This window comes from Salmo trutta, chromosome 31 (assembly GCF_901001165.1).
Source record: "Salmo trutta chromosome 31, fSalTru1.1, whole genome shotgun sequence".
Classification (NCBI taxonomy): Eukaryota; Metazoa; Chordata; class Actinopteri; order Salmoniformes; family Salmonidae; genus Salmo; species Salmo trutta.
In genome coordinates, this window is record NC_042987.1 from 12,626,890 (window position 1) to 12,649,748 (window position 22,859).

A 22,859-nucleotide genomic window follows, 5' to 3' on the forward strand; every position below is an offset into this window, starting at 1 on the left:
TTCTCCCATTCTTCTCTGCAGATGCTCTCAAGCTCTGTCATGTTGGATGTGGAGCGTTGCTGCACAGATTTTTTTCAGGTCTCTCATGAGATGTTTGACTGGGTTTAAGTCCGGGCTCTGGTTGGGCCACTCAAGGACATTCAGAGCCTTGTCCCGAAGCCACTCCTGCGTTGTCTTGGCTGTGTGCTTAGGGTCGTTGTCCTGTTGGAAGGTGAACCTTCGCCCCAGTCTGAGGTCCTGAGCACTCTTGAGCAGATTTTCATCAAGGATCTATCTGTACTTTGCTCCGTTCATCTTTCCCTCGATCTTGACTAGTCTCCCAGTCCTTGCCGCTGAAAAACATCCCCAAAGAGTTCAATCTTGGTTTCATCAGACAAGATAATCTTGTTTCTCATGGGCGGAGAGTCCTTTAGGTCCTTTTGGCAAACTCCCAAGTGGGTTGTCATGTGCCTTTTACTGGTCACTACCATAAAGGCCTAATTGGTGGAGTGCTGCAAAGATGGTTGTCCTTCTGCAAGGTTCTCCCATCTCCAGAGAGGAACTCTGCAGCTCTGTCAGAGTGACCATCGGGTTATTGGTCACCTCCCTGACCAAGGCCCTACTCCCTCGATTGCTCAGTTTGGCCGAGCGGCCTGCTCTTGGTGGTTCCAAACTTCTTCCATTTAAGAATGATGGAGGCCTCTGTGTTCTTGGGGACCTTAAATGCTGCAGACATTTTTTGGTACCCTTCCCCAGATCTGTGCCTAGACACAATCCTGTCTCGGAGCTCTACGGTCAATTCCTTCGACATCATGGCTTGGTTTTTTTTCTCTGACATGCACTGTCAACTGTGGGACCTTATCTAGAGAGGTGTGTGCCTTTCCAAATCATGTCCAATCAATTGAATTTACCACAGGTGGACAATCAAGTTGTAGAAACTTCTCAAGGGTGAATGGAAACAGGATGCACTTGACCTTCATTTCGAGTCTCTTTGCAAAGTGTCTGGGTATTTCTGTTTTTTAATTTTTAAATGTGCAAAAAAATCTAGAAACCTATTTTCGCTTTGTCGTTTTGGGGTATTGTGTGTAGTTTGAGAAAAACATATTTAATCCAATTTAGAATAAGGCTGTAACGTAACCAAGTGGTAAAAGTCAAGGGCTCTGAGTACCTTCCGAATGCACTGTATAAGAGAATGCTGATTTTCATATTTCCTAACCCACATGGTTCAAGTGTCAACTTGAACAGTCCATTTAAAATGACTGTTTTTCTTTGGAGACCTACCAACAATGTTTGCTGTACATTGAATGCCTGATGTGCCTGTGGTTAAAGTCCTCTCTCATCTCTTATTCCCCCATCTCCAGTTGGTTCTCCTTGCTCTCCTCCCTATCTTTGTATCTTCTATTCTTTTCCTTCTGTGAGTAACTCGGAGTTGTGGACCCCAATTGCGCCTGGCCTAGGCTGTGCTACTGTATGTCTTTCGCCTCCCTTGTGTTTTTGTTTTTTGGGTGAGAAAGGTATCCATCCTTCTTGTATGCTCTCACCAACACTTTTGAAAGGCCATTCCGAGTGACAGCAGGAGCAGTTATAGCCCCTTTTAGGGTATTTTAAGGAACTTGTTTTTTTAAAGCCATGCTGGGGGCATTTTCATTTACTAACCGTGAATCATAATTCACATAAGCCATTTGTAGGGACAAATCAACCATTTACAGTATAGAACTTAATATAACATTATTTCAGTACAAATTCTAACTGTACCGTATAAATGAGTCTTCTGTAGGTAATCAGTTTCAATGTTGTCAGCTGTACATTTATTTTACGGCAGGGCAAGCGATCATAAAATCTGAGTGACTCCTAAAGTGACTACATGAGAGGTTAGCTACTGTAACAGTAGACTTCAACAACACTGTGTGGTTTAACCCATCACTCTGAGCACCTTTCAAAACGTGTCTGGAAACCATGATCCACACCCTTCCTTTTGAGCCCCTGTCCCTTGTGCTTCAAACAAACACTCCTTTTTTCTTTTTTTTTTTTTTAGTTTTGTTTTGTTTTGGCATGTTCACCTCAGAACAGAATCAACTCCTTTTCAGAGTCAAGGAACTCTCACACACTTGTAGTTGAGCTTTTGATCAATTCACTGTTCTTTTGTAGCTTGTGTTTGCCAAAGCATGCTCTTTGTGTCGAGTCGGTAAAACTTTAACATAATGGAAGGATATTCCCAACGATATACAGTTCCCTGCTACGTGACAGTAGACTGAGGCATCAGAAGCCCCATGTTGGATGGACAGATCCACAGAATTATAATTGATAAGTGATTTTTATAATTCTATGGCTAGAACGGCCATGCTTTGTCAGCCGTTGACTGAGTAGAAAAGAATTGTACAACACATCTATCTAGACCACCATGGAGTTTAAGCTAGTCCATGATATCTAACTGGCTGGAAAAATAACCTGGATATGACTTGCTTTATTAAAGACATTTATACTGTCCTATATATCCCTTTTAATTAATGCTCCCTTATGCATGGGATCTAAAACTACTGAGCTTGAAGTAAATGCATGGGATATTCTAACTCTGTCGCTCACATACTATTGTATAATACAGTTATTTTGAAGTGTAACCCGGGCAGAGAAATGATCAGTTAGTTCAACTTGAAATGACGGCCCGGCCTTGTCACATTACTTTTTTTTTTTGTTGTTCTTCCCCCCCAGCTGAGTTTGAATTGAATCACTGCATGGCGTTTTGGGGACAGTGTTACCCACAGGCTTGCTTTTCATTTGTGTCTATCTTGTGTCTGTGTAGAATCCAGACTGGAAGGGTGGCTGTCCATTCCTAATAAACCTAATATCAAACGATATGGCTGGAAGAAGCAGGTATGTCACCTGGACGCTTTTGAATCGTTTTCCTGATGTTACTGATTCATATTAAATGGCACGGTACTGGTGGTACTGATGGTGCTGCCTCGTGCCTACTCCTTTGGGCCAACATGATTCTTCTTAACATTGATTCTTGATTCGATTTTTCCTCAGTATGTGGTGGTGAGCAGCAAGAAGATTCTGTTCTACAATGACGAACAGGACAAAGAACAGTCCAACCCCTCCATGGTACTAGATATCGAGTAAGTACCCTTGTTCTGTGGATTTCGTTTTTTTTTTTTTTTCACTTTCTTTACACTCGCCATCTGTTTTTAACACTCACAGAATATCACCATCTTAGATGAGTTTGTTTTATGTGAAAATGATTGCTTGGGTTGTAAGAGCTCGTGTAACTGTGTCTGAGACGGTGTATTCTGATCCCCCCCAATAATCACACATTGCTTGTTGTTCTGTGCAGCAAACTGTTCCACGTGCGTCCCGTCACCCAGGGTGATGTGTACCGAGCAGAGACCGAGGAGATCCCCAGGATATTCCAGGTAGGACCTGGAACTTCTGACCTGACCAATCGACCTTCTGACCCATTGTCTTACGTCAGAAAGCACGGAGGCTGTCGGCGGACTGCTGGTTCATGGCAATGCGTTCGCGTTAGAATGACCCCAGCCTTCTGACCTAAACCAATCAAGTTAACCAGCTCAGTATTTTTAGGTCTACAATCACCTTACTTGCCCATTCAAATTTCGAAGTGTTTGGTTACTTCTCTGTATCGTTCCAAGGTTACGTTCAGGCATGAACTTAGAATGGTTATTGTTTGGGATAGGCTAAAAACACAAATATGAAAAACAACTTTCTGTCGCTGGATTCGAACATGCAACCTTTGGAACCATAGGCAGTTGCTTACACCCCTCCGCCATCCCTGTCTACAACATCCAAGCAAAACCAAAACCTACTTAAAGGCATCACTCACTGTTGCTCCTTAGTGGGCAGTTTCCACATCTCCTGACGTCCTCAGACATGGATAGACGTCGACTACTGGGTGACCTGCCTGCTCAAACAGATGATTACAATCCCATTGTAGATTTTGACACCTGTCTTGAGTGCACTCCAGTCTACATTCACAATTAGTTAAGTTGACTCCTTTTGTTTTACCCCAGAGACTTTCAATTAGATTTTCTGATTCAGTAGTATTACAACCCTAAAAGCCCCGCTTCAAATTATCCCTTTCATAAAAACGCAGAAATGTTTTGAAGAGACTCTTACTCTCTCTCGTCTCCCCCCTTTAGATCCTGTATGCCAATGAGGGGGAGTGCAGGAAGGAGGCGGACATGGAGACGGTCTCGCAGGGCGACAAGACCAACTGTCTGCCCCACAAAGGTCATGAGTTCATCCCCACGCTTTACCACTTCCCCACCAACTGCGAGGCCTGTGCCAAGCCCCTGTGGCATGTCTTCAAGCCCCCACCAGCCCTGGAGTGCCGCCGCTGCCACGTCAAGTGCCACCAGGACCACCTCGACAAGAAGGAGGACGTCATCGCCCCCTGCAAAGGTACGGTCGCAGAGTTTAGGTTAGACTGATGAAACCTAAATCAGTGGTGAAAGTGGGGGAAAATATAGAGAGAGAAAGAAAAACAGGTTAAATTTAATATAACTTCATTTGGCTTTCGTTAAGGGGTAAGTGGGGACTTCCTGAGTTTGTGTTCTCAGTGTTCTACCTGCTTTTGTCTCCTCTAACCCCCCCTCTAACAGTGAACTATGACGTGACCTCTGCCCGGGACATGCTCCTGCTAGCTCTGACCCAAGACGAGCAGAAGAAATGGATTGGCCACCTGGGCAGGAAGATCCCCAAAACACCACCCTCCTCCTTCCTGAGGGCGTCGCCCCGCACCATGTCCACCCGCCCCGCACCCAACCAGTCCTTCCGCAAGAACCCCAAAAGCATCACAGGCAAGCCAAGGTAACCTATCATACATACTCTATGGGCCTGAAATGGCATTCTTTTCCTTTTATAAAGTTGTGCACTACAGTTGTCCAGAGCATCTTATTCTCCATATAGTGCACTACTTTTGGTCAAAAGTAGTGCACTATATAGGTAATGGGGTGTAATTTTGGACACAACCTCTGATGGTCCCACAGGGCAGCCCTTTCCAACCTCCTTGTACTGCCTAAGCAGCCACACTGGTTTTCTATAGCTCGAGGCTTGTTTTGGCCAATACAGAACATTGAGGCTAAGAGACGGCGTTAAGAGAGCTTGTGCTCCAGTTCCAGAAGTCCTCTTTTCATCCCTGCTGCTGCTGGTGGACTGTCTGTGACAGTTGTCGTCCGGACAGCCACGTGACTTGCTATTTTGTCTTCTCCTGCCCTGTGTAACTAGCAGGTTGCAGTCTCATTCTGCTACCACAGCCTACAGCCTCCAAGCAGCAGACACAACATCCAGCACTTGTTGACATTGACAACAACTCCTCCTCCTCACCAAATTTACAGAAGAAGTCTTAACTCTTTACTCTATTATCTCCTTACTGTTTTGGCTTGATTATTTATTATTAACTGACTGTGTTGATGGTGTATCTAACAGCAGTGGAACTGTCCTTTGTGGTTCTTTCTCGTTTGACTTGGAACTCTTTCTATCTAATTTGACACTAAAGTGTTTTTTTTGGTTTCATTGACTAATTCTTAGGCCTCTATGCAACCTTTCCTGAAGCATTTCCCTCTAACAAGTATGACGCCAGAGACCATGAAATGCATAATGGAGATGCAGTTACTTTGTCTTTAAACCTGTTTTTCTATGTAATGTATTGACATCTATCGGGGGTACTAACCAAGTGTCAAATGTCTTACACTCTTTCACTGGACACCTGTTTTCTCTTTCTTCCAGCTAACCATCTGAACCGTTGGATTCTATTGGGACTTTGTGTTTTCTCCCCCCTCCCACCTCACAAAAACAGGAGAGTCCCTATTTGATCTCAAAGTCAATTAAAGCAATCTGACCAGCGCTGGAAATTTGGGATAGTTATCTTGCATAAGGCATCAGGGACATTGAAAAGACCTGCTATTCCCCCCTCACCCCCTCTTCTCCTACCCTCACCCTCACCCTGGAACCTCAACTAAGACTCCCTCATCCAGCCACCACATACTTGCAACTCTTTGTTTCTTCCAGAAGATGGCGTGGCTCGTCGTTCCAAAACGTGGGACTTGGGACCTGAATGGGAGATGGCAAGAAAGAGCGAGGGGCTCATGACATGCTGTGGGTAGTACATCTTCCATGTCAGGAATAGGAAGGGATTATGGTTGAATAAATGACTGGAGGTTTTGCTTGGGACTCTTGCATGTAAACAAGGTCAACATTGAGGTACTGTAGTGCAGGGATTGGCTTAACTCTGTGGAGAATGGGTACATCTCGGGGAACCGTAAATGTTTTTTTTTTTTTCCCTGTCTGAGAAAACAGATACTCTGTTTCCATCTAAATTGACTTCAATGCCTTTGACTGATGGACTCTGGTGGCCTTTGCTTCGATCCCTTATTACTTGGCTCTCCAGCTATATCAGGGGTCAGTTGAGACAGAGTATGTATTGGGAACTGAGTATTAGATGTTTTTCAGTATTGAGTGAGGAGCGTGCAAGATCATTTAAATCTATGCATTGTTATTTTTATTAATTATTGTAATTGCTCCAAGCCATAAGCAAATTCCATTGTAATGGCGGATAGGAGACCTAAAAAGTATTTTCTTTTTCTTTGTGTATTCATTGGGTACATTGTTTTCTGTAATATTGTATTTTTGTATGTATTGCCTTACATTGACTCATAGATAAATGGTTCAAAAGGAAAACATTAAGTTAACAAATGTAAAACTGCACTGTTTGAATTGTAAATTATTTGTAGAAGACTTAACCAGGTGTAGCATTTGGCCCACCTAGTGCCTTAATGTTTGGATAATGATTTTACTGCCATATCTGTTTTGTGTTTATCTCCAAAAACAAGACAAATCCAAACTCTTCCATCATTTTTTTTTTAATCTGCTACATTGTGGTTTTATCAGAACGTTTCCTGTCTGGTTGGAGTATATTCTGAATGCCGCTTTATAGATTCATTGCAATAGTGTAATGTGTCAACACAAAGTTCCCAGAGTCCAGTATCTAGCTCACAACAGTTTCTGGATGGTGTACCTTGACGAAGGCTTGTTAAAAATGTAGTTCTAATTATATTCATATGGTAACGTCCCATTCACGCAAATCCAGCTGTGTACATAATTTGAAGATAAAAAAGACTATGATCATGAATACCGCTAATTCAAAATGTTTTTTTTTGTTCAGTAAAAAGAGGGTGAGGGGGAAGCACTGGAACTATGACCTACTGACTCTATTTTGTCTTGGATGAATCGCATGTTTAATTGCATTGGAGGCCGCACTGATGGATATGTGTCAATAAACATATCTTTATCTATAATCTACAGACTTCTCTTTTGTTATGTATTTAGGCTATGAGAGTGATTTTGATATACAGTCATTTATTCTGAGCAACTGCTTATAGACTTGTGGCTAACGAAGTGATTTACCAATCACAGGGCTGTGATTGTAGCTAGTAATTCAACAATCACAGTACTGGGAACAGAGAAGAGGTGTGTGTGTGATGGATGAGCATCACTGTTGATTGGCAGGAAGAAAATGACAAAGCACAAGGTAAGGAAGATTTTGAACCACTGATGTGTTGCTTTTACATTTTGGTCATTTAGCAGACGCTCTTATCCAGAGCGACTTAGTGCTTTCATCTTAAGATAGCTAGGTGAGACAAATATCAGTCTTAGTAAGTACATTTTCCTCAAAGAAGTTATGAGCAAAGTCAATGCTAGTTGGAAAAGACAAGTGCAAGGTGTTTTTTGTTGGAGGGGAATAAGGTCGGTGTCTAGTTTTAAGATACTCTTTGAAGAGGTATGGTTTTTAGATGTTTTCGGAAGATGGGCAGGAACTCTGCTGTCCTTGCATCAGGGCGAAGTCCTGGGAGCTGACCTTCCGTAGGGGTGGGATGGCCAAGAAACCAGAGGTGGCGGAATGGAGTTCTCTTGTTGGGATGTAGGATTTGAGCATAGTTGTCTCTACCTTCTTTCCTTTGTGCTGTTGTCTGTGCCCAATAATGTTTGTACCATGTTTTGTGCTGCGACCGTGTTGTGGTGTCTCTTGTGATGTGTGTTTTGTCCTATATTTTTAAATCCCAGCTCCCGTCCCCGCAGGAGGCCTTTTGGTAGGCCGTCATTGTAATTAAGAATTTAACTGACTTGCCTAGTTAAATAAAAAAATGTGTATGGAGAAGTGGAGTGGGATGGTTGAACACCAGACTGGCTGTGGCGTTCAGGATAAGTTTACAGGGGTTTGATGACACAATCGGGGTGCACAGCCAACAGAGTTGCAGTAGTCCAGATAGGATTTAACGTGTGCCTGGATTAGAACATACGCCGCTTCCTGTGTGTGGAAAGGTGGTACTCTAACCAGCAGGAGCAAGTGACTGTTTAGATAAAAAAAAAATTGAATACGACAGGGTGTTGTCAAGGGTCACGTCAAAGTTCTTTGGGAGGGGAATACCAACCGTGATGGAGAGGTCTTTGAGCGGGCAGGCCTTACCCGGAGGAAGAGCAGCTCCATCTTGGTGAGCTTGAGGTGGTGGACCAACATCCAAGCTGAGATATCTGCCAGGCACGCAGCGATGTGTGTCGTCACCTGTTTGTCAGAAGGTGGGAATGAGAAAAGTAGTTGTCATCTGCATCGCAATGACAGGATATAATGGAGCTGAGTGACTTGGCATATAGAGAAAAGAGGTGAGGGCCTAGACCTGAGCCCTGGGGGACACCAGTGGTGAGAGCATGTGGTGCAGACACCGATCCCTTCCACACCACCAGGAGCGACCTGCCAGGTAGGATGCAATCCAGGAGTGCAGCGCCTGAGACGCCCAGCCCCGAGAAGGTGGAGAGGAGGATCTGATGGTTCAGTGTCAAAGGCAGCGGACAGATATCCGTGAAACAGTGGAGAACAGTCTCAGTTGATTGACCTGTCCTGAAGCTTGACTGGTTAGGGATAATGAGAGCATTGGTCAAAGAGCATGCTCAAGTGTTTTGGAAAGAAAAGAAGGGATACCGGTCTGTAGTTTTTGACATTGGAGGGGTCAGGTGTTCGTTTCTTGAAGGGTGCGACTGTGGCTTTCTTGAAGTCAGAGGGAATGAGGGAAGTGAGGAATGGGAGTCTCCAGAGATGGAGAAGTTATTAGGGGATTGGGTCGAGTGGGCAGGTTGTCGTGTGGCTGGACCTCACATGTCGCTGGATTTTATCTGGAGAAAGAGGTCAAAATGTAGGGTAGTTCTGTGTGATTGGGACCAGTGGACTCCGTAGGCTGAGTGAATGTGGGGTGGATGTCCAAGTCGTCCACGCAGGGGGAGGAGGTGGAAACGAGTTTCCCAGGCTTGGATTTTAACAAGTGGGTAGATTTAGGCTAGGGATTTGGTCAGTTTCCTACCGATCATGATTCATGAGTGTCATCAGGAGAGTCAACCTTGGAGACGGAAGTGATTAAATTCTTTTAGGTGAGGATTAAAAAATATATAATAATAATTAAATCGGCTGTATCTGATGTGGGAACTTGAGATTACAAAAATACTATTTGAACCAGGCTGGATAGCTGCAGGCAGAGCGCATCGATACTGTTTCAGCGTGCACTGCAGCGTCATTGTGCGAGCTGCTTAAATGAAGTTCGGGGACGGTGTAGCTAGCTAACTAGCCAGTCAGAAACCTATCGTAGCCACCTGCACCAGACAGCGAATTCGCTTCCCGGCGACTGGAATTGGACATTAACAAACAAAACTGCCTAAAATATGCCCGTGTTTTCAGGTATGTTAACCCTATAACGTGACCACTTCCCTTGATAATACTTTTTCCGGAACTATTTATACACGTGTTTTATTGGTCACTATTGGAACGCTAGCGAACACACTAGCAAGTTAGCATCATAGGCCGTAAAGTCAATCGGAGTCACCAACTAGCGAGCTGCCCGACAAAAATAAACGATTCGGGAGTGTTCTCTCCCGATTTTAAGAAAATACAATATGAGAAACTAACCAACCATGTATAAGCTAACTAGCTAAACCAGATCAGTGTTGGTTTTGGGGACATAACTCCCAAAATAGCAAACTAATTTAGCCTACGGTATCTAGCTACTAACGTGCATATGTTATGCTAACAAATTCCATCAGCATCACTAACTTCCTGCACTCACGTCAATATTTAGCTAACTACGTTAGCCTGCTAACTGCTAAACCAGCCAGATATGAACTGTCACAGAGTCTATCTAGCTATGAAAACTCTGTTGCAACGTTAGCATGTTTTTTGGGCCAGATGTAGCTAAATAAGTACCTAGTCAAACGTTAGCCAATTGGTTACCGCTAAATGTATGGATTTTTGTGTGATTCTTTTGCTAGCCAGGTAACTAGTAAGCAAGACAGTTATTGTACTTAGTAAGATGACTTAGCTAGCTACAGGTTAGCTTGTATGCTAACGCTTTATCAGCACAGTAACGTTAGCCGCAGTGGTTCACTTGCTTATGTTTAACTAACGTTAACATTATGGATGTACTTAATGTTAAAACAGTGTAACTGAAAAAGGTAGTTTGTGTACACATCACATCAAGGAAGCTTGCCAGCCTTCATTATCCCTAAAATCTAGCTAGCTAACGTTAGCATATGAGGTGATGGTGGACATGTCTATTTAGCAGGTGATCAAGACTAACATTCGACTCCTATTTCAAGCCATTCTCTGCATCACAAAGGTTATCACAATAAAATATGATTGTGCTGTATCATTCATGACTTGACAAGACATGATGCATCAGAGATGCCCTCCACTCCCAAATGCCGGCTTGGTATTCACATATACCTGTGTTTTTGTTTCTCTTTTATTTCCTCAGTGAATGTGAAATGGGGAAAGGAGAAGTTTGATGCAATAGAGCTGAACACAGAAGAACCTCCCATGGTCTTCAAGGCTCAGCTCTTTGCCTTGTCAGGGGTACAACCAGTGAGACAGAAGGTTATGGTCAAGGGAGGCACACTCAAGGTAAAGTTGCTGTCACGTTTTAGTTTACAATCAGTGAATTTGGACCACAGGTAATCAATACATGAATTATTTCCAATAATACTTAATCATTTGTGTATATATTTTTAGGATGATGACTGGGGAAACATCAAATTGAAGAATGTAAGTATAGTCTGAGTGTATGTTATGAAATAATAAAAAATAAAAAGATCTCACATACACTGGATAGGTGCAGTAAAATGTGTTGTTTTACAGGGTTAGCCATAATAGTATGGCGCCCATGGAGCAAATGAAGTGTTATTGGTCGCATACACATATTTAGCAGGTGTTATTGCGGGTGTAGAGAAATGCTTGTGTTCCTAGCTCCAACAGTGCAGTTATATCAAACAATACACACATCTACACAGTAAAAGACTGGAATAAGGAAATATAGAAATATTAGGACGAGCAATGTCAGATGGGTCAATGACAAATAAGGATTTCAAAATGCAGGGGGAGTGTTAAATGCTAGTTAAGTTCTTTCTACATTCATTAGTTGTTGAAATATACATTATATACAGTACCAGTCAAAAGTTTGAACACACCTACTCATTCAAGGTTTTTCTTTATTTTTAATATTTTCTACATTGTAGATTAAATAACACATTGAATCATGTAGTAACCAAAAAAGTGTTAAACAAATCCCAAAATATTTGAAATTCTTCAAAGTAGTCACCCTTTGCCTTGATGACAGCTTTGCACACTTTTGGCATTCTCTGAACCAGCTTCACCTAGAATGCTTTTCCAACAGTCTTGAAGGAGTTCCCACATATGCTGAGTACTTGTTAGCTGCTTTTCCTTCACTCTGCGGTCCAACTCATCCCAAACCATCTCAATTGGATTTAGGGCAGGTGATTGTGGTGGCCAGGTCATCAGATGCAGAATGCTGTGGTAGCCATGCTGGTTAAGTGTGCCTTGAATTCTAAATAAATCAGTGTCACCAGCAAAGCACTCCCACACCATCGCACCACCTCCTCCATGCTTCACGGTGGGAACCACACATGCAGAGATAATCCGTTCACCTACTCTGTGTCTCACAAAGACATGGCGGTTGGAACCAAAAGTCTAAAATTTGGACTCATCAAACCAAAATAACAGATTTCCACTTGTCTAGTGTCCGTTGCTTGTGTTTCCTGGCCCAATCAAGTCTCTTCTTATTGGTGTCCTTTAGTAGAGGTTTCTTTGCAGCAATTCGAACATGAAGTCCTGATTCACGCAGTGTCCTCTGAACAGTTGATGTTGAGATGTGTCTGTTCCTTGAACTCTGAAGCATTTATTTGGGCAACAATCTGAAGTGCAGTTAACTTTTATGAACTTATCCTCTGCAGCAGTGGTAACTCTGGGAATTCCTTTCCTGTGGCGGTCCTCATGAGAGCCAGTTTCATCATAGTGCTTGATGGTTTTTGCAACTGCACTTAAAGAAACTTTCAAAGTTCTTGAAATGTTCCGTATTGACTGACCTTCATGTCTAATGTAATGGACTGTCGTTTCTCTTTGTTTATTTGAGCTGTTCTTGCCATAATATGGACTTGGTCTTTTACCAAATAGGGCTATCTTCTGTATACCCATCCCTACCTTGTCACAACACAAGGCCATGTAACAGAAGTGAAATGTGAAGAGAAAATATAAAGTTATTAAAAAAATGTCTCTTATACTGAATGACATTGAATAAAATCCTAATGTAGGGACAGAAGTCTTTCAAGCATAAAAATGCAATGAAGTTTAGGATCCTCACCATTATTTATCTATACAAGTGGTTCTCAAACTTTTTATAGTCCCGTACCCCTTCAAACATTCAACCTCCAGCTGCATACCCTCTCTAGCACCAGTGTCAGTGCACTCTCAAATGTTGTTTTTTGCCATCATTGTCAGCCTACCACACACACTATACGATACATTTATTAAACATATGAATGAGTGAGTTTTTGTCACAAACCTGCTCGTGGGAAGTGACAAAGAGCTCTTATAGGACCAGGGCACAAATAATAATAATTTATCTTTATTTAGGCATCTTACATAACTTTATTTGTTCATCAAAAATTGTGAATAATTCGCCACAGGTTGCGAAGGTTGTGCTTGAAAGGATGCACATAACTCTGCAATGTTGGGTTGTATTGGAGAGAGTCTCACTCTTAAATCATTTTCCACACACAGTTTATGCCTGTATTTATTTTTCATGCTAGTGAGGACCGAGAATCCACTCTCACATAGGTACGTGGTTGCAAAGGGCGTCAGTGTTTTAAGAGCGCGATTTGCCAAGGCACAATACTCTGAGCGCAGCCCAGTCCAGAAATCTGGCAGTGGCTTCTGATTAAATTAAATTTTCACAGAACCGCTTGTTGCAATTTCGATGAGGCTCTCTTGTTCAGATATCGGTAAGTGGACTGGAGGCAGGGCATGAAAGGGATAACGAATCCAGTTGTTTGTGTTGTCCGTTTAGTGTCCAAAACGTCTTTCAAGCTGTCAGGCATTCCCTTGGCAGCAAGAGCCTCTCGGTGGATGCTGCAGTGTACAGTGGCGTCGGGAGCAACTGCTTACAAGCGCGTTATACCACTCCACTATGTCTCCCTGTCATGGCTTTTGCGCCAACAGTACAGATACCAACATATCTTGACCACCAAAGTCCGTTTGATGTCATAAAGCTGTCCAGTACTTTCAAAATATCCTCTCCAGGGGTCCTGGTTTGCAGAAGAGGATGTCTTCCTTAATTGACCCCCCATAAACGTAACGGACATTTAGTAGGAGCTGTGCCAGGCCCGCCATGTCTGTTGGCTAAAACAGCTGTAACGCATATAATTCACTGGCTTGTATGTGAAGCAGTAATTGTTTCAAAACATCTCCTGATGCGTCTTGAAACAGTGTTGTTTGATGAAGGCGTTGTCTGTTTAGTTTTTTGGACCTTTTCCCCCAGCATTGTCCCAGCCATATCCGCGGCAGCAGGAATAATTAAGTCCTCCACAATAGTATGGGGCTTGCCTGTCCTAGCCACTCGGTAGCTCACCATATGAGACGCTTTTTTGCCCCTTCTTATTAATGCTATCTGTTGCTTTTATACATGTCTTACTACTCAAGTCATCTTAATTCTCGTTCAAACTCCCGTGGCTTATTTTTCAAATTTTCATGTTTCGTTTCAAAATGTCTGCACAAGAGTGAAGGTTTTCCGTGGGAGAGTAACTGTTAATGTGATTGGATGTTAATTATTTGACTTGGTTACCTGTATTTGACATTGTGTTTTTATTTCTCTGAACACTGGATGGTTTAATTTTATTTTTGGCAGTGAAACGAGGATACTCAGGCGAGAAAAAAACCTCACACAAATGTATAGCCCCGTTGGAAAATATAAATGTACTGTTTGAAAATGTGAAGAGTTTTTATTTTTTAAATGTGAATAATTTTATTTGGCATACCCCTGATGGCATTGCGTACGAGTACCCCAGTTTGAGAATACCTGATCCATACAGATACACTCACAATTATGCCAGAGGAGTTTATTAGCTCTATAGCTCCTATTATTCGTAATGAATACTCTTATAAGCTGATATACAAGGGAAGGTCTTATAATGCAGTGTTTATAAAAGTATTTTTACAATACTGAAAATATGTTTCGGAAACAAATGGACACGTCACAACTTTGATGGGATGTATAGACATTATGGATAGAATGTGGTATATCTGAAAAATACGTAGGATAGAATAGTATATGTACAGCAATAGTTAAATAGGATGGCCTTGACTAGAATACAGTATATGCATATGAATTCGGTAAAATGGTATGTAAATATTATTAAAGTGACAAGTGTTCCATGTGTATGTACAGAGGTCAGCAGCCTCTAGGGTTCAGGGTTGAGTAACTGGGTGGTAGCTGACTAGTGACTGAAGGTCAAGGCAGGGTACTGGGCGGAGGCTGGCTGGTGGTGACTATTTAACAGTCTGATGGCCTTGCGATAGAAGCTGTTTTTCAGTCTGTCGGTCACAGCTTTGATGCACCTGTACTGACCTCGCCTTCTGGGGGGTGGCGGAGGTCCTTGATGATCTTCTTGGCCAGTTGGACAGACCGCACCACCCTCTGGAGAGCCCTGCGGTTGCGGACGGTGCAGTTGTCGTACCAGGCGGTGATGCAGCCCGACAGGATGCTCTCAAGAGCCCTGAGCTTAATGATGAGGTTCGAGGGTACTATGGTGTTTAAGGCTGAGCTGTAGTCAATGAACAGCATTCTGACATAGGTATTCCTCTTGTCCAAATGGGATAGGGCAGTCTGCCTTGCTCAAGGGAACATTGACTGATTCAAGAAAAATGTATAATATATTTTTTTTCTCCAGATTATTTCTTCTCTGTAAGGGCTATGACGATACCAGTATCGCAATATTTTTTCCATGGCAATAATGAAAACACGAAGCAGTCATAACTCTGTAACCTGCTGTATGTAAAATATTTTGTGCTATTGCTTGAAAAAATAAATATGTGACAGTGGATGACATCATGATGTTTGTTTCCAACCTTGTGGCTATTTTCCTAAAGAAGTCAAATCCGCTTCGTGTTTTGTTTCCTTGCCATGAGATTAGCGAGTATCGCGGTACAGGTGTCGTCCGGCCCTACTATCGATGTCAGTATTGTGCAAAGTAGGCTATGATATATTGGCTGATTTCATTGTCATTTTAGTGGGGTGGTGTTATGATGCATGTTATCTAACCTAATGCTGCTGGCGATTACCATCTCCAGTTATCCGATGGTACGCGATGTGACATGGGATACTTTTCTTCCCCCCCCCCCCAGGGGATGACTCTGTTGATGATGGGCTCAGCCGAGGCCCTGCCTGAGGAGCCTGCAGTCAGGCCCATGTTTGTTGAGGACATGACTGAAGACCAGCTGGCCTCAGCTGTGAGTTAATGTTTACTAGCTGGCTCTTAATAGCTATGTCGAGTACTGTTTTCTAGCTGGCTCTCAGGGCCAGTGTCTAGTCTGTCTGGAACTGTATGACATGTTTAGGATGTGCCTTGCGCACTAGTGCTATGAACAAGCACAGATGTCAGTCATTCCTACTAGCCCTGATGGAAATTGAGATTGTACAATGTTATGACGTAGTTGTTGGATGTGTGTTTGTTTTAACAGAATCGATGCTGCCTGGATTTGCCAGGGCAGGCAGTCCTAGAGAAACTAACCCAATTTTGGTTGTTGTGTAGATGGAGATGCCTTGCGGACTGACCAACCTGGGAAACACCTGCTATATGAACGCTACAGTGCAGTGTCTTCGCTCTGTGCCAGAGCTCAAAGGAGCCCTCGGAAGGTGGGCCCTTGAAATTGCGTTAACGCCAATCTGTGAAGATGCAAGCAACGTTTGTCGGATCTATAGTGTTGATGATAAAATAGGTTTCTTATTCATTTGATATCTACTCAATGATACAACTAACAATTAGATCACACAGGCTTCATTAGTCAGGAGGATAAACCAAAAATTACAGACAACCACATTGCCTTCTTACCGATGGTCAGTGATTTTTGTTACACAACGTTTCTGCAGATTTTTGGGGTTGTTCGAAAACCGTTATATGGTCAACAGTAATAGCCTATGCATTATGTTGATTCCTGCTATGAAAGTATCTGCCTGTCCCTGTTTGGCTGGCTTTGCTCTTACTTATTATCCCTCTGTCTCTCTCTACAGGTATACAGGTGCTCTGCGGTCCTCTGGGGCCAGTGCACCATCCCAGTACATCACAGCAGGTCTGTCATTTCCCTTTCTGTCTCTGTATGTTTTTATATCATTGTGCCACTGCCTTTTTGTTATCTGCTAGTGTAGATGGTAATAGTATGACTTGGTGAGTCAGGGCATGGTGCTGGCTACACCAGCATTGTGGGCCACATACTATGAACTGCTTTGGATGAAAGAGGCGTCTGCTAAATGGCCATGTTAGAACTGCTAAATTACCATTGTATTCCCCTCCTCAGCCCTCCGTGACCTCTACAAGACCATGGACAAGACCTCCTCCAGCATACCCCCCATCATCCTGCTGCAGTTTCTGCACATGGCCTTCCCCCAGTTCGCTGAGAAGGGAGACCAGGGACAGTACCTCCAGCAGGTGAGACCATGGCCCCTGGCAGGCACCAGTCACTCACTCACCATCAGAAGATGCGACTTTGCTATCACTGCTTGGTACTACTCAGTACTGCACATCCTATACGCCAATGAACCACACTGATTGCTCCGTTTATAGTAGTTTTGGTTTGTACTAAAAGTGGTCTGAAGAGTAGAAATGAGCGTCATTTGTCAATTTCTGCCCCTCTCTAGGATGCCAACGAGTGCTGGTTGCAGATGATGAGGGTCCTTCAGCAGAAGTTGGAGCCACAAGACACAGATTCTCCCATGGAAGTATGTGTAAAAGCAAGTATGTAAGCTGTCAAGCTAGTTACAGATGTGAATGTTGTCCTAACCTTCTCTCCCTCCTCCAGACTGAGAGTGGAGCTGCCAAGAAGAACTTCATTGACCAGTATTTTGGAGTCGAGTACGAAACCACGTATCCTTGCAGTCTGAACGTCTGATCAATTTAAGTTCAGATGAGTGCATGATCTATTAGGGAATGGTGAATGGCTTCCAAATTTGGTATATTATTTCAACAAACCTTTGTTCTCTCCTCCCAAGAATAAGTGTCCTGTCTCTCAGTTCCTTCCTTAACCCCTCTCCACAGTATGAAATGTACAGAGTCTGAGGACGAGGAGCCAGCCAAAGGTAAAGAGAGCCAGCTCCAACTCAGCTGTTTCATCAACCAGGAGGTCAAGTACCTGGCCACTGGCCTCAGGCTGGTGAGTAGTACCACTGCAACTCACAGTCACATGCACAGGAACACAGCGCGCGCGCACACACCGCGATGTCTCCAATGTGGTCTGTCACCATGGCAACACTGATCTAATCCCATCATGCGTCTCTGTTTCTTTCTCTTCAGAGACTGCAGGAAGAAATCACCAAGCTGTCTCCGTCTTTGCAAAGAAATGCCCTGTACATAAAATCTGTAAGTTTGGCATGGGCCCCTAAGGTTTTTATAAACCACTGAGAGGGTGTGACATTTGTTTTATTGTTATGTTCTTTTAGTTGGTTGGCTCACTTGGTCTCCCTTTCTTCGTCTAGTCTAAAGTAAGCCGCCTCCCTGCCTACCTAACCATTCAGATGGTTAGATTTTTCTACAAAGAGAAGGAGTCTGTCAATGCCAAAGTCCTTAAGGTATGTATTCTGATGTTATAGGAATGTCCTCCTAATCAATGGGATTATCATCAGAATACTGTTGCAAGTGGAAGAAAGAACATTGTCTTGATGCTTTTTTCCCCCCATTGACTTAATTTTCCAGGATGTAAAGTTCCCACTGATGCTGGATGTGTATGAGCTGTGTACCTCGGGGCTGCAGGAGAAGATGGTGGCCGTTAGGTCAAAGTTCAAGGAGATTGAGGACAAGAAGCTGGAGAAACAGTCGCAGAAGGTAGAAATGAATTGAATTACTTGTCTACTTTGTCTCTTGCAATTCAGCTTACTCTACAAAATAAGCCTAATCCTCCAAGAAATGTATTGCTCAGTGTTGTTCCCTGACCAAACAAAGTAACTCGGTGTGAACGAACATTAGTGTCGTCCGTGTAGCTTACGTTATTCCCTTTGTGCATCAAACAGGTGGAGAAGAAAGTGGGAGACGAGCCGAAAGAAGTGAAATATGAGCCCTTTTCATTCGATGATGGTTGGTTGCTTTACATCATATGGATTTGTGGCCTGCCTCTACAAACAAGGCGTCATTCACACACACACGTGTAAGGGATAGGTTGTTACACACTGTAACTTAAGGAATATGTTTCTAAGCGTGTGCCTGTCTATTGCCTGCAGACCTGGGCTCTAACAACAGTGGCTACTACGACCTGCAGGGAGTGCTGACACACCAGGGAAGATCGAGCTCCTCCGGACACTACGTCGCCTGGGTCAAGAGGAAAGAAGGTGACCTCGATAGCATTAAGAAAAAAAAGTCTCTGCACACGGTCATTTTAATGTGAAACTTTTTCAGTCACAGTAGACCTTCATCAAAGCATACAGTCAGACAATGAGGCTGTATAAGAGGCCAGTCAGTCAGTGCAATTGACATGATTCATAGATGTCAGTCTGCTCCTTAAAGGGATAGTTCATCCAAATTACAAAATGGTATGTTGGTTTCCAGTCTATTGATAAGGTGTGACGGCAATCCACGCTTTGTTTTAGTTTCCCTAGCACCGTTTTTTGGTTTTGCACTGTTTCCACATGCTAACGTTTTTGCATTTGGGGCACAAATTCCATTCACAGGGTATCCGCGAGTCCTTAAAAAGTCTTAGAATATTACATTATTTATCTGATTTAAAGGCCTTAAGTCTTAATGTATTACATTCTGTTTTCAAAGGTCTTTAAAAAATGCGACGTAGATGACTACAGTGTTACCGTTATATTGTGCCGCTGCTTAATTGTTGCAAACATGGCCCCCCCCCCAAAAAAAATTGAACATGAAATAATACTCTGGGCCACTTTCAAGATGTTAGAGCTATCCACATGCACGTCATGTGCTAGACAGGCCGTTGCCAGGGGAGAGAGTGGAGAGAGCAAGGTAACCTATACAATTTTATAGACATCAACACTCACTAGAGCTGGGACGATAACCTGAAAATAATCGACACCTGACATTGCCCTCTTCAGCAATTTTGCTTACGTGAGTAATTTGGGTGATTAGGCTACACAATATTCCTGCAGTTTTTCTGGGTCCTAAAGCCATTCTTTGGTCAGGTTAATTATCTGCCCTGTCCATATTTCGCTGATGGCTCTCAACCCCGCTCCCCCCTTTGCACACGGAGTGACAGGAGAGATACATTCTGAGAAGAGCAAGAGTAGGGATGTGAGAAATTTAAAACATTTCTTAACGTTTAAACCGCCATTTTATTTTTAAAGTGTTTAAAACGATCATAGAAATGAAATCATAAAATTCCGAACTCACAATTCCGATATGATCCTGCGTATGGCCGATATGGGGCAATGCAGTTCAATCTACCACAGTCCTGGCTACCTACCAAATGGCGCTCGCCTTACTGCTGTCCACCACCGACTCAGCAACAATGGTAGTTAATGCCATTGTGTTTTGAGTTCCCACTTCCTAAAATGGTAAATAGTGCTATATATGGGAGCACAGTACTACATAGAGTCATGGCTACATGGAACTCTATTCCACATCGGGTAACTGATACAAGCAGTAGAATCAGATATAAAAAACCAGATACAAATACACCTTATGGAACAGCGGGACTGTGAAGAGACACACAGGCACAGAAGTATAGTAGTGGCCTGAGGGGGCACACTTAATGTTTTGTGAAAAGTGTTATCAAATGTAATGTCATGTAATATTTTTTATTGTATATAACTGCTTTGTTGCTGGAACCCAGGATCCTTAATAAATACAAAAAATAGCCTAGGCCAATATGCACAACAAAAAACATGCAGGCAAATGATCTCGCGGATGCCAGGAGAACGCTCCCTGCCCGAATGCATAGTGCCAACTAAAGTTTGGTGGAGGAGGAATAATGGTCTGGGGCTGTTTTTCATGGTTCGGGCTAGGCCCCTTTGTACCGGTGATAGGATATCTTAATGCTACAGCATACAATGACATTCTAGACAATTATGTGCTTCCAACTTTGTGGCAGCAGTTTGGGGAAGGTCCTTTCCTGTTTCAGCATAACAATGCCCCATGCACAAAGTGAGGTCCATACAGAAATGGTTTGTCAAGATTGGTGTGGAAGAACTTGACTGGCCTGCACAGAGCCCTGACCTCAACCCCATCGAACACCTTTGGGATGAATTGGAACGCCAACTGCGAGCCAGGCCTAAATTACCACACATCAGTGCCTGACCTCACTAATGCTCTTGTGGCTGAATGGAAGCAAGTCCCTGCAGCAATGTTCCAACATCTAGTAGAAAAGCCTTCACCAGAAGAGTGGAGGCTGTTATAGCAGCAAAGGGCGGGCCAACTCCATGTTAATGCCTATGATTTTGGAATGAGATGTTCGATGAGCAGGTACCCACATACTTTAGGTCATGTAGTGTGTGTGTGACTTTGTTGAGCTTAATCTATTTGAGATACTTTTGGATGATTTTTATTTATTTATTTTTATTTCACCTTTATTTAACCAGGTAGGCAAGTTGAGAACAAGTTCTCATTTACAATTGCGACCTGGCCAAGATAAAGCAAAGCAGTTCGACAACATACAACAACAGAGTTACACATGGAGTAAAACAACATACAATCAATGATGCAGTAGAGAAAAAAAAATACAAAAATTTGAGCATGATGCAGTGAAAAATGCTAATATCGGTCCCATGACTTGAACGGAATGTATACCACAAAGACTAAAACTTTAGCATGTAGAAACAGTGCCAGGGAAACCAAATCAAAGCATGGATTTCTGTCACACCTTGTCTATAGACTGCTTACAGGGTAAGTAAACCAACATGTAATTTGGGTGAACTATCCCTTTAAAGGAATAGTTCACCTCAGTCAGTTCAACACAACCAGAGGGTGTGGGATATGGACCCAGATATGTGTAGACCACTTGAGGTCTGAACACATTGATTTTGGGCATCTATCCCTTAAACTAAGGCTTGGCGATATGACGTTGCCACATAGCAGCCGGACGAACTGCCGATATTGCAGATGAGCGCAATACAACATGATACACTTAGAGTATATGTGTATGTACAGTTTACTCTGCTGCAACGTGATAGCTGCGGGACCAAAACATCAGAGAAGTTTAGCCTCGCGTTTCGCGCTCTTATTTGTTGTGGAAGTCGGTCCGATATTGCTGTTTACCTTGTGCAATGCAGACTCTACATGAGTAATACAAACGACTGTATTAATTAAACATTTTTAGCCATAATCAGGTGAATAATATAACTTATGTTTTGTATACATCCATGTTTTTCCGTCATAGATGAGTGGGTGAAGTTTGACGACGACAAGGTAAGCGTGGTATCTCCAGAAGATATACTGAGGCTGTCCGGTGGAGGAGATTGGCATATAGCCTACGTTCTACTATACGGACCAAGACGACTGGAAATACTTGAAGAGCAACAGTAACCAACCTAAACACAAATAAAATCTAGCCAACCTACACACACACATGCCTGGGTGTCTACAAAAATTGATTACCTTATTTTTTTATTTTAACTTCTTGACACGTGCTTGTAAACCCATCCAGCATCAACATGAGTGGAGGTAATTTATCTATCGAAGGAAGGTTTTAAATTGTTTATTATAAGAGAGCCAGGCAATCTCTGGACTGGATCCTTGAGAGGTTTTGAGAGATTTAGTTCTGCAGTTTCATTCATTAAAATGTTTTATACACATTGTATATTTTTTAAAGCCTTGAACAAGGTGCTTATGTCATAGTACTTGTCTGTAGTCATAACTAATCCGCTTGTACAGAAGTCTTTGGCCAAGCAACATTGTTTTAAGGTGTCTTTTGAGATACCCTGAATCTTCCCTTCAAAAAAATGTATTGGAGAACCCCCCGCATCATACAAGCAGTTCAACATCTCTGATACTGTATGACTGACGCTTCACTGTCTCATCCTGGCCAACAACGATGTGTAAGACCTATGACGGTCTCTCTGTAATAAGTTATTGACTGATTGCTTTTCATAAATGGTGAAAGTAAACCGTTATACCAAACTTTGACTCATTTAAAGGGGGAAATGTGTGATTGATATGCCTTGAGCTCAGTTCAACTTTCTAACATCAGAACCCAAATGATCATTTTACTCCATTGTAAACAAACCATGTATAGACTTAGAACATGGTTAAACGTCCTTGCATCCATAGTATGGGGGTGTCAAGTGCTAGTTAAAATACATTTTGGGGGGGGTCAAGGTGCC

At 42.8% G+C, this 22,859-nt stretch overlaps 2 protein-coding genes across 6 annotated transcripts in view; both read left to right on the forward strand.

The window, feature by feature from the left end:
- The window catches only part of LOC115169563 (rho-associated protein kinase 1), a 67,732-nt gene extending 60,443 nt beyond the window's left edge, over window positions 1–7,289 (forward strand). Inside the window, exons 28-33 of one of the 4 annotated variants that reach the window (XM_029725299.1) lie at window positions 2,780–2,850; window positions 3,007–3,095; window positions 3,311–3,389; window positions 4,134–4,395; window positions 4,596–4,803; window positions 5,224–7,289. In XM_029725299.1, the coding sequence (XP_029581159.1) occupies window positions 2,780–2,850; window positions 3,007–3,095; window positions 3,311–3,389; window positions 4,134–4,395; window positions 4,596–4,803; window positions 5,224–5,293 (779 nt within the window). In that variant the 3' untranslated portion in view covers window positions 5,294–7,289. Of the gene's footprint in view, window positions 1–1,340; window positions 1,394–2,208; window positions 2,239–2,779; window positions 2,851–3,006; window positions 3,096–3,310; window positions 3,390–4,133; window positions 4,396–4,595; window positions 4,804–5,223 lie in introns of those variants that run through there. The other 3 variants (XM_029725300.1, XR_003870884.1, XM_029725301.1) reach the window with 3 other exon arrangements.
- Window positions 7,290–9,535: 2,246 nt separating this feature from the next.
- Window positions 9,536–22,656, forward strand: LOC115169565 (ubiquitin carboxyl-terminal hydrolase 14-like). Of its 2 annotated transcripts, none has more exons than XM_029725303.1 (16): window positions 9,536–9,715; window positions 10,788–10,933; window positions 11,042–11,074; window positions 15,725–15,829; window positions 16,132–16,235; window positions 16,611–16,669; window positions 16,895–17,025; window positions 17,235–17,315; window positions 17,396–17,460; window positions 17,632–17,746; window positions 17,887–17,952; window positions 18,069–18,161; window positions 18,286–18,414; window positions 18,600–18,663; window positions 18,807–18,914; window positions 21,917–22,656. In XM_029725303.1, the coding sequence occupies exons 1-16, from the start codon at window positions 9,700–9,702 to the stop codon at window positions 22,060–22,062; spliced, it is 1,461 nt and encodes a 486-aa protein (XP_029581163.1). In that variant the 5' UTR covers window positions 9,536–9,699; the 3' UTR covers window positions 22,063–22,656. The 2 variants fall into 2 exon arrangements, with proteins under 2 accessions (XP_029581163.1, XP_029581164.1); XM_029725304.1 differs by lacking the exon at window positions 9,536–9,715 and adding an exon at window positions 10,144–10,306.
- The last annotated feature ends 203 nt before the right edge of the window (window positions 22,657–22,859 follow it).

Coding starts and splice junctions, on each gene's coding strand:
- LOC115169565 (XM_029725303.1), top strand. Junction 16,236..16,610: donor CTCAAAGGAGCCCTCGGAAG/GTGGGCCCTTGA, acceptor CTCTCTCTACAG/GTATACAGGTGCTCTGCGGT. Junction 17,461..17,631: donor GGAGTCGAGTACGAAACCAC/GTATCCTTGCAG, acceptor CCCTCTCCACAG/TATGAAATGTACAGAGTCTG.